Source organism: Plectropomus leopardus, chromosome 10 (assembly GCF_008729295.1).
Source record: "Plectropomus leopardus isolate mb chromosome 10, YSFRI_Pleo_2.0, whole genome shotgun sequence".
Taxonomy (NCBI): Eukaryota; Metazoa; Chordata; class Actinopteri; order Perciformes; family Serranidae; genus Plectropomus; species Plectropomus leopardus.
Window position 1 is genome coordinate 9,323,147 of NC_056472.1, and position 12,074 is coordinate 9,335,220.

The 12,074-nt window shown below is 39.1% G+C and overlaps 1 protein-coding gene across 1 annotated transcript in view; it reads right to left on the bottom strand.

The window, feature by feature from the left end:
- Window positions 1-12,074, bottom strand: part of LOC121948859 (partitioning defective 3 homolog B-like) — a 255,453-nt gene that overhangs the window by 130,613 nt on the left and 112,766 nt on the right. Inside the window, 3 exon segments of the mRNA XM_042494371.1 lie at window positions 618-662; window positions 6,553-6,683; window positions 7,345-7,450. Of these exon segments, the coding sequence (XP_042350305.1) occupies window positions 618-662; window positions 6,553-6,683; window positions 7,345-7,450 (282 nt within the window).

The following is a 12,074-nucleotide window of genomic DNA, read 5'->3' on the forward strand; positions in this document are numbered from 1 at the left end:
TGAAAAGACAAGTTGAATCATTACAGAATTACCTCAATGTGTCCTCTCAAAATTGAGTCAACTTAAAGCTTTATGGCACGCTGGACACAATTAAAAAAAAAAAAAATGAAAACAAATACTTTCTTTTTACAGTTTGAGAGACAGAATGGACAAATGATTGCAAGTGGAGAAATGCATATGATGGTAAACAAAATGTTACAAATTGAGACATATTAAAGTGACTTTATGATGACAGCTACCGAAAATAAATTTGCTTTTATATTACGTTGCTGGAAAGGTTATTGATGAAAGACAACTGTAAACATTTCTTTACGCAAAGTAAAATTCCAATAACATTCAATGATTTTTACTGATTTCATAACTTTTCCAGGCCTAGAAAGGTGATTGTGAAATTTTATGACTTTTCCAGGTTTTCCATGACACTGGGAACCCTGATTTTTATTTAGGTCTGGGATTTCAGCTCTTTCCTCACTTAAACATTTTATGATCCTTAACATTAATAACATGGATAACACTTTGAAATTTAGGCAGCAGTTTGAAGATGTTTGTGTTTTTCATTGCCTCTCTGTCTATGGCATTGATGACATGCAGTTATGGGTTGTCTGGATTAGCCTTACCTGCAGCATTTCCAACCACAGATCCCACGTTGCTCTCATCGGCCACTGAAACAAAAGAAACACATGTTAATACACATCCATGCACTCACACTTTCCATTACTATGTAGATTCCAACCCTCCCTTGACTTCTGCATTTTTAATTTATTGTTCCCAGCTTGTCAGATGTGCAAAAGTCAAACTGCTGTCCACATGTTTCTTATCCTTAAAAACTTAAACCTTATTGCACTTTTTCCTCTCAGTCTCCCTTTCTCTCACCATCATTCACTATTATTCTTTCTGTCTTGTTTTACAAGATGGTGGAGAAGCCGCTCTTTTATTCCTGTGATGTTAAGTCAGCTTCTCTGCTACTGAAGTCATTTCCCTTCCTCTCTTCTCGCTCACTTCATTTGTCATTCACCCTCCCTTCTCCCCTTTCCTCTGTTTTTGCCACCATCCCTCAGTCTATCCCTTTCACCTTCTGCCCTTTACCCTCACTTTTCTTCTCAGTGTTTTCATTTTTCCTCCAGTTACACCTATTTCATCCTCCCTCTTTCTCTCCTTTGATCACCATTCTCTCCATCATTGCTTTGTGTTAATCCCCATTTCACTTTCTGCCTCTCCCACAGTCTTTCTTTTGCTTTTTCTCCCTCCTTCTTAAAGCCACAAAGCACGCCAGTGCCAACAAGGAACACATTGACTGGTAGCACGTACAAATACACACACACAAACACACACACTGAGACCACAGAAACCAAACAGTAACAAGGCTTCTCCCAGCAAATACTTTTCTAATGAAAACCAAGCCTAAAGGGTAATTCTATCCGCGTGTGTGTGTCTGACGGCATCTGTCTGCGGTGAATCAACAGGACTGCTTCAGCAGCTTGGTAGCTTGAAGATGATTGTGTGTGTGCGTGTTTGTGTGCCTACTTCAGCAGATCTGTGGATGCCACGTGTGTGATGCACATAGACACAGCTATTAGGCAGGGTTTCACAACTAAAAGGGCTTTCACTTTTTTAAAAAAATCAAGTTTGACCTAAAGTAATTACTAACATGTAATTCAGTCTGATTAAATCAAATAGAACCTACAGAGCCTTATCCCACATCAAGTTAGAGAACTGGAATTGTTATCTTCATATTTGTGGTTACAGAATGTGAATGAAAACCTAGAAAATAACCTACAAACAAGGAAAAGGACAAAGAAAGACAGAGGCCAAGAGACAAAGATGGAGCGAGTGAGTGAGGACAGCGTGAATCAGAGAGGGAGTTCATAAATTGGAACCAATCTTAAATCACTCTTAAATTTTTAATTGGCCTGGGTCTGAAAATGAAATCAGGACAAATTAAAGAAAAATGAAATTATGTAACTGACCCACGAATGAAATGCTGACAATGCTTTCTGTTTCTCCCTCTGTATTTTTTTGCAGAAACACATACACTTTCACTCACACTCACACACACACACACACACACACACACACACACACACACACACACACACAACAGCCAAAACACACCATGGACTGACACAGTACTGGTTAGTACATTTTCTTAAAATATAGTTCTTGCAGTGCACAATGCACTTTTGTGACACTGACTTAAATCATGACATGCAGTAATTACAGACTATTATCAGCAGTAGGTTCACACAGTGTTTGAAGACATTAAATGCTGGAAGGTTTGAAAAGCCAAATTACAATAGCGTTTCCGAAACTCTTGTCCGACCTAAACTACTCACTGGGCTGTTTGAAAAACAATGAAAGAAGGATAAATATTGTAATGTGTCCGTGACAATGTCACCAATAAGATCATTAGAACAACCAGAATTACCTCCTTGCTGTTGTATGCCTCTGATAAACCGGTTAAGTTGCACACACAGTTTACATACAAGTCTGTGAAAGCATGGATGCTTCACAAATAGTATCTTCAAACATCAAAAACAAGAATGCAACGGATGCTAAGTCAAAGCGACCTTAACCTTTGACCACCAAAATCTAATCAGTTAATATTTGACTTTAAATCGATGTTTGTGCCAAATTTGAAGAAATCCCCTCAGGGTGTTCTTAAGATATCTTGTTGAGGAGAATGAGATGGACTGACGTTTATCTACCAAAACTGAACTAGTTTGTCCTTGAGTCTAAGTGAGTAAGTGAATGTTTGTGCCAAATTTTTTGGAAAAAAACCCCCAAAAACCTCAAGGTGTTCTTGAGATATCAAGTTCGAGAGAATGGGACAGACAGACAGATGGACTGACAGACGGTTAGACAACCCAAAAACAAAATGCCTCCAGCCATGGCTGTTGCTGGCACAGAGGCATAAAAAAGGAGATCGGCATTGGCTATGTCTGTAAGTTTTTAAGCCACAAATATCCTGTCCTTATTTAAACAGTTCTGTCAGTTTTACTGTCTAAAGTCTGTCCCAGTTTCAACAGTTTGTCAGCACTGTCCCATCAGGGGCAACAAAACACAAGATTCCAATATGAAGCTGGCTTCACTCACTGTTAGTTCTGAAAGCAAGCTCCGTCTGTGTTGTCAAAGACGGTAGAGTAGCCTAAATTGCGTGACCCCACCTGATTTTGAACATTTTAATGAGCATCTTTAGAGTAACTCTGCCACTAATTTGTGCTTTTCCAACTTTACATTTTGTATCCTTCTATAAGAGCACATGAAACGGATGACACAGGGAACATTTTACCTTTAAGGTGGCATCTGTGCGTTTGTAAAAAAAAAATAAAAAGATGTTACACAGGAACCACACATTACAGAAATGTTATATTTACACCACATATAGAGCTGATATGACTAACTACAGGCATTTACATCAAGCACTAATGAGCAAAATCTGATTTCCAAGCCGTTACGCAAAGGCACGTGTGCTGACAAAGAAATATTTGCTAATTGATGCTCAAGTTAGCTGACTTTATTTCCTCATTAGCAACCTGGTTATGGATAATATTTTGTGGTGATTAGAACAAGATTTTCTGAGGCTCAATAATCTTTTATTATCAACATTTATTTCTAGAACATCCTGTTCTGTAAAAACATAGAACCTGTACATGTGTTAGCCAGCTAAGCCACCTCACATGACAACAGAGCAGGCACCATTACCGGATCATTCTTAACAGAACATTTTTCTCAATAACAAACTATCTTACTGATCATAAGTCGATGCTGGCATGACTTTTTTGAAGGGACTTTCATACTTCTACAACTTCTGGTGCTATTTGAACACATCTTTAGTAATGAGTACGGGGTCATAGGGTATTTCGTGTCTTCAACACCAGATCTTCAGACCCAGCCAGGGGTGATCAGTCAACAACTTGTGTCCAAGTGGTGCCATGGAACACAGATCCCACTTTCTGAGCCACCACATGGCCTTCACCACAGCCTCCAGAATATTTTTACTCGCTCTTCTACACTGCAGTACTTTTACTCCACGGAGTTTGGGAGTGTGCTATGATCAATGATCAGTAAGGTCCCAGCACCCAACTTTGACTGGCTTTCAACGGGCTCTCAAGCCATTTCTCCAAGAACAGTGTATTTAGCCCTTTTGCATCTTTGGCTTCTTCAATCTGGTCTTCCCAGGGGACAGTAAGTTCCAGAGCTACCACTTGCTTTACAGACTTTTATGTCAACACCATGTCTGGGTGGTGCAGACTGGTTGCAATGTTTTCTGGGAACTTGAGCTGCCCTTCTGGGTTGACTTGAAGCTGCCAATCCCATGAGATGGCACAAAAATCCTCCTGGGAGGTTAGGCTGCCATTGTGAACCCCTCAACAGCAGCAATGAAAGAGATGGACTATTTGAGGGCGCACTGATTCTTATTGTATTTTTTATTACAGACATAAAAATGTGCTTTTTGAATTTTTTTCATACATGTTGCATTTTATGTACACCCTCCTATCACTTCCAGCATTTTATACTTGTTTGTGATATGTGATAAATCTGTTCCCCTGAACTTTATACAGAGAGAGTCCAGCCTGGGAATAAGAAACACAGCACAGGGGATCTAACAGACTTGTGCCCGAGGATGTAAGGTCCCTTCCTTAAAACTGGATATAAAACTAGAATTAGAGCCTTGAGGTAATGTATGCCTCCGCAAACAGTTTAAATCCATGTCTGTGAAAGGATGGATGCTTCACAAACATTTTCAAACCGGCAGCACAGAATATCTATACAATCAGCACAGTTTCAAAGTGAGCACCCTAGATTAGTGTCACCAATTCAGTATCTGACCAAATGTCTCCCCTTCTGTTTCTGAATTATGGCGATGAATCATGGCCAGGAAAGTGTTTTGCAAAGTTGGAGTGAAGTTGATCTTTGATCTTTGATCTTTTGGATATGAATTGTTATCACTTTATTATATTATTCTTTCAGAGATTTGTGTGATTTTTTTCATAACCAGCATATGAATACTAGAGTTATGGCCAAAAATGTGTTTTGTGAGGTAACAGTCACCTTGGCATTTGGCCTTCTACCACCAAATTCTAATCACTTAATTCTTGAGTCCAAGTGGACGTTTGTGTGAAATATGAGGGAATTCCCTCAAGGTGTTTTTGAGATATTGCATTCACAAGAATGCAACAGACGAGTTTACAGTGATCCTTGACTTTTGGCCACCAAGATCTAATCAGTTCAGTCTTGAGTCTGACTGGTCGTTTGTGTCAAATTTTAAGAAATCCCCTCAAAGCATATTCTCGAGATATGACGTTCGTGAGAACTGGACGAATTGGCAGATAAACAGACGGACAACCTGAAATCATAATGCCTCCGGCCATGTTTGTCGCTATCATGGAGGCACAACAACATCTTAGGCTTGGCTACATCTTGTTCTACTACTGTCAGTAAAGCAACAAAAGCAGCAAAAGAATGAGACACATTTTAAAAAGCTGTTATTACTGCTGCTTGATGGTTTGGCAATGAAAACACATCATGCCATTCAAGCAATAATGAATTAAACCCTAATTTGTTTGTCACACATTCAGTGACGATCAAGTGTGTAAAATACAAAGGAGGTGATGCACAGACATACAGTGCAGTACATACCATTAGTCGGCTATTCATGTAGAATTGGATGTCTGTGCTATTTAACTTGTCTCATGCTCTTTTGTCTCATTTTCTCTCAATCTCACACACACACACACACACACACACACACACACACACACACACACAGTCACAGGGCTGGCAGTGGAGCCATCTTGAGGAGGAAGACTGAGGGAACTGACATTTGAAACAATAAGCTTTTGTTTTGCTGTGCCATCCACTGTCATGTTACACAGATGTATGCATGAGCACAGACATAACTACACACATACGCATTTCTAAAGCTAACTTTTTTTTTAACAATCACTGAAAGGTCAATGAACCGTGGCATCAGAGTATCAGTTATCAGAGAGCAACAGGTGACAAAGCTGACGTGCAACGCAGGATCACAGTGGCCACCACTTTTTTTCAAAAATAAAAGATCAAATTGATGCTCAATTCAAACTCTGCGACACAAAAGTGTGACCTATTCTTGTTTTCTTTGTCAGAATTTTAGAAAAATAAATGAGAGTTGAACGGATGAGAGCAAATGAATTTGTGCAACTGCAGCTTTATACACGAAAATGTGTCATAGATTGATATTTCTACAGTGAAATCAGTGTTCTCCAGCCACTGGAGCAGTTTAAGTCTTAAATAATATCATTGCAAAGCAAAGAGGCAATCAACTCTCTCTGCCCTTTCACAAATCATGCAACAGGCATAAATGGCCCCCCCCCCGTCATGTGTAGATGTGAGTATATATGTAGTTGTGCTGCATGCAACGCATGTCTGCAGAGGTGTCGCTCTGCATGTGGCTTTCAGGAGCATGCCGTTGGTGCAGCAGCCATGCATCAGCAGGAATATTTAAATTTATGTGAGGATAAGATGCATGCAGCCACCATGCAGAGCAGATAAACGGAAATATCTCCCCACCAGTGTGCTGCTGGTTCTGAGTCGTACCCAGGTCCATGCTCTTGGAGGCTTTAACATGCTGGAACTGCCGCTGGGTCTGGCTCTGGGTCGGAGACTGGGGCTGGGCCAGGCTGGAAGTGTGAGAGGTTTCCCTGGAAAAAATTATTTGGACACTCACTACAGTCAAAGTTGTTGATAGATCATTATTTCTTTGCACACTTATATTTCAAACCTTAAGATCTGTTCGTAGTGACTTTATCTTTTTTTAAAGTAGAATGTAACATAGAATGTGATTTCATCTTCTAAATGTATTCATTTTACAAACAACATGAGAAAGAATGCTAATCTAGCACCAGTGATTGATGTGATTGAGACTGGCTTACAGTTAAAAGCAAAGCCACAGTTTTGAAATTATAACAATGAATGGCAAAATATTTGGCAACAAAAGCCGCAATGACAAATTAGCTTAAAACACTTAATGCAAAACACACTGAACATAACTTTTCAAACAAAATATGAAACTAATGATATTTGAATATCATTTAGCAAAGAAGATAGTGTTGATGAAAAGAGTGAATAAACAACAAAGAGAACTGATCTAAACGACTAAACGCAGTGACTGAAAAGGAAAGTGTTTGTTCTACTCAGTAATTATTGTCTCAGCCATCAATTATTTTATTCTCACTGCTACTGTATAACTCTCCTGTTTCTACATCTATCATTTGTTGTCATTTATAATTTAGATTTGCATTTACTACATGTACAAAGCACCCTGTATGGCAACTTTGTAACAAAAAGAAACACTGTACACACCTTTCCTGTAGGTAGGAGTGTTGAGCAGAGCTGCTTAACTCTGCGTCATGTCCATACAGTTCCCCCTCCTCTTCCTCATCCATGTAAGAATAACTCCCATTGGTCACTGAAAAAGCAAGACAGACACAAGTCTGCATTGAGGATGTGAAGAGTGTTGATATGATGCAGCAAATCAGGACATTTTTTATTAACCATGGTCGGCTTTTCTGGAGCACAGCAGCTGTGATTTGCACAAATTAATTTTGGTTACAATAAATAGCCTACCATAAAGCAAACCCCATTTCTCCACTGCCCATTCATATGCAAAACATGTTTTGAACACCCATTACTTCACCACAATACAGTACAATACACTTCCTTCTCAATCTAGCGTGGCACTGATGAGTGTGTTAGTAGGTGACTCTTGCTTTTCCAGGTCAGGAAAAATGGTTCTGTCCTCTTTCACACATTGGCTTTCCAGAGTCTGTGCTTTCTACAGAGAAAACAAAGCACCGCTGAGTAGAAGTTTTACATCAGTTTGCTGTGTCATATTTAACGCAGATTTATAGAGAGAATAAATGGAATATATATATATATTATAGAGAAAGTAAATGGTGATAGTAAGCAACAATTCAGATAAAAAAAGGGAGGTTCAAGAGGTTAGCCAATAACTGAGATAGCATAGAAGCTTTCTGAGAAATCCAAAAACAGTAGGCCAGCACTCTTGTATGTATGTATGCATGTTTGCAAACTTCACAGAGTTATGCATTAAGATTTAGATGACCATACTGTCTTGAGCACATGGATAAAAATATTAGAGATTGTGGACTATTCTGCAGGAGTGTTGTTGAGTCTATCTGAGGATATTTTGAACTTTTTTTTCCCCAGAAGATGAAAAACGATTACTCTGAGTCCAATACAAAGTACAACAATTGAAACTGACCAGAGCAGCCATGGTTTGTGAAGCCACCTCTGAAGCCTACAGAAGGTGATTATTTGATAGTAATACTAGAATGTGTACAGTCCACAGAGTTTAAAGGTGGATACCTGAGATTAGTGTCACCAATTCAGTATCTGACCAAATCTCCCCGTCTGTTTCTGGGTAATCACATTAAGTTAGTGTTTTTGCAAAAAATTACGATGCCAATGTGGAGCTGACCTTTGACTTTTAGATATAAAATTCCATCACTTCATCATTGAATCCTATTAGACCTTTGTATTAAATTTTGGCAAACTAAGCATATAACTTCTTGAGTTATGGCCAAAAACATGCTTGGTGAGGTCACAGTGACCTTGACCTTTGACCACCAAATTCACATTGGTTTATACTTGAGTACAAGTTGACATTTGTGCTAGATTTGAGGAAATTCCCTCACGGTCTTCTTGAGACGTCAACATAACGAGAATAAGATTGCAACAAGGTAGGAGTCATCTTGAACTCTGACCACCAAATTCTAAACAGTTCATTCTTGAGTCGAAGTGAATGTTTATGCCAAATCTGACGAAAATTTTCCTCAAGATGTTCTTGAGATATCACATTCATGAGAATGCAACGGGTGGGGTTACCTTGACCTTCCATCTTTGACCACTAAAATCTGATCAGAGCACCCTGGACTCAAAGTGGATGTTTGTGCCAAATTTGGAGAAATTCCCACAAGGTGTTCTTAACATAACTCCTTCCTGAGATGGGATGGATGGATGGATGGAAGGCTAGCCATGCCTCCAGCCACGGCTATCACCATCATGGAAGCATGAAAATGTGTTTTGGGAGGTCAGAGTGACCTCAACCTCTAATTAGTTATCAGCCAGGTGACGGTAAGCCTCTAGATGCAACAGCCAATACACTGAGGCAACTGATGTATTAAGCAGATATGTAGGCAAAGATTTTGGCAAATGCATTGTGCCTCTCTTTTGTACTCCACAAAGACTGTTTACACACCATTCAAACATGATCATGATTGATCATGGTCAATACTACTCCAACTACAAACACTACAAATGGACACAGAATCTTCAAAATCTTGTACTGTTGCCTACAGATTCTGTATGCATATGCAGATAGCTGTTCTGAGTCAAAATGAACGTTTGCGCCAAATTTGAAGAAATTCCCTCAAGGCATTTATGAGAAACTGTGTTCATAACAATGGGACAGACGTGAGGTCAGAGTAACTTTGACCACTGACCAGCAAAATCAGTTCATTGTTAAGTCCAAGTGGACTTTTATGCCAAATTTACAGAAATTCCCTATAGGCACTCTTGAAAGAATGAGAAGGGTGGAGCCACAAAAACATAATCCCTCTGGTCAAGCTGTTGCTGGCAAAGAGATATAAAAATTGGTGTAGAAAGCTTCAACCAAACACAGACTATTCTGTTGAACTGTCATTTTAAACCTACTTCATGTCTTTTTAAAAAGTGGGTTAAAGCTCAACTCTTTTGAGAGCTTTACTGGCAAAAGGTCTTGAGGATAAAAACTTGAATGGCTAAAAGACAGAGTAAGATGAAGAGAACGATAAGCAGTTGAATGAGGAAAAATATGACAGGAACGGAAAGAGGATGAAAACCACACAGCGCATGCAGCTGCTCCACATGTGCAGAAGTAGCTGCAGATGTAGCTCAGCGATATGGCTGTGTCTGCTTGATAAACGAGTTTATGACAACTTGATACACAGACACACAAGCCATCCAAGCACAATTTACATACAGTCATCACTTCTCAACAGTGCAGAGCTGCCTCACAACACACGCTGGGATTATTGCACAATCTTCTCCGTGTGTCGTTTATGTGCTTGCATCTGCACGTGTGACTGAAAGCAGAGATGCTGGAGCTGAAGAGGAAAACAGCAGCGTCTGAAGATATCACATCCTCTCATCTCCCTCTCTCTCTCTCTCTCTCTCTCTGCACTAATCACCTGCTTTATTTTTCTTCTGGTCCCATTCTTGCAATCTGATATTTTGGCTGTCATTTATCTTTCCTTTCAGATCTCTCATAAATCATTTTATCTCCCACTCAGTTTTCAGCCCTTTCTTTTTTTCTAAACTTCCACCCTCCTCCTCACTGCCAGCACCTTAATCAGCTGAACTGTCAAAAACACATTCTTCTTTCACCTAACTCATTCACACACACACACGCACGCATGCACGCACACACACACACACACACACACACACACACACACACACACACACACACACACACACACACACACACACACACACACATCTGTTCTCTCTGCCCCCCTACCCCTCTTTGAAGTGAAAAAAGGCATTTGTTGTGTGGATATTTGATCAATAGCAGTTTGCTTCAATAGCAGATATATGAATCTTCCTTTGCACTCAACTTTTTCTTCCTCCCATCTGTAGTTATCTACAATGTGTCCGTCTAATCATCTCTGTCTCTCTCTCCTACACCCAATCTCCTCCATCCTTTCCCTTTCCTCTCTAATGAGAAACCACTGTGTATCAACACGTTTACACATAAATGGCCTATAACAAAACATTTTATATTCTTTAAATTTCATCTGAAAAAACAAGGGCTTGAACTATGACTACTTAAAAAACAATGACTGAACCTCTACCTGTATTCACCTGTATTAGTATGCGCATCAGATATTTAGCAACACTAACCGTGAAATAAGAAACCAGAGTATATCAGTATACAATACCATAACCGTCCATATTGACACTGTATTAATCTAGCCTATATACTACAAAAGCATGACAGAATTCCTGAAATTCAGCTTCTTCGGGGCCGCCTGCTGCTATGAGTACTGTATTTGAACATTTTATAAGCACATTTTCTGCTCATTTATGAAGTCGTGCAAGCTCCTGCATGGTCAACCACTTGGTCCTCCAAATAGTTCACAATAAAATGTCTTGTATCAGCAACTGATGGGATTCTGTCGACAGAGATGTTTTCAGAGTACTTTTATATTGGAAACAGAAGTAGGAAAGTTTAGTAAAACAGATATATTTGTATTTCCTCATCTCTGTGACGGAAAAAGACATTATAACTGTAATAAAAGGGGATATAGACACAAACTAAATATTAAAAGACCATTTTCACTGTCTATTTCTGCTAACAATTGTGCACAGCATGCAAAAAAAAAAACGTTAAGACACCGTTTCTCTAGATGTGCGCGGCTGACAGGCAACTGAGCCACACCTGATTAGCACTGCTCACACAGGCTACTCTGACATGGGTGCTGTAAAAAACAAAACCAAAAAAAACGCAACAGGTTCCATGATGCTTACAGGCTCACACAAGGTCACACAAGCAATGTGTTCTAGGCATTATATTAACAATCCAAGACAATGATCAATTGACTGTGACTTCAACAATGAAACCAATTTAGATTTCTCATTGACTGATTTTTATAGATTTGGAAAATGCATTGTGAAAAATACTACATATTAATACGATTAATACTGATATAATATTTAGTTATTTGAAGTTATGATAGTTTAATGATCACAGGATTTTTAGCAAATCAAACATGATCTTCTGTCATGTAAATATGTCATCACTGCTCTAAAACAGACTCCACTAGCACTGGATCCTAAAAGTCCCTTAAAGCAATTTGATAGCATCCTCAATTACACTCACAATTACAGAGCTCCTCTAGAGCCACAGAAGACATTATACAAGTGTTTTCACAAACTGAGTAGTTCTAGCTATGATGAGTAAACTGATGTTCATGTGTAAAATCAGTGCTCACTTAGTGAAAATACATACTCTGTTATTAAATTTCCAA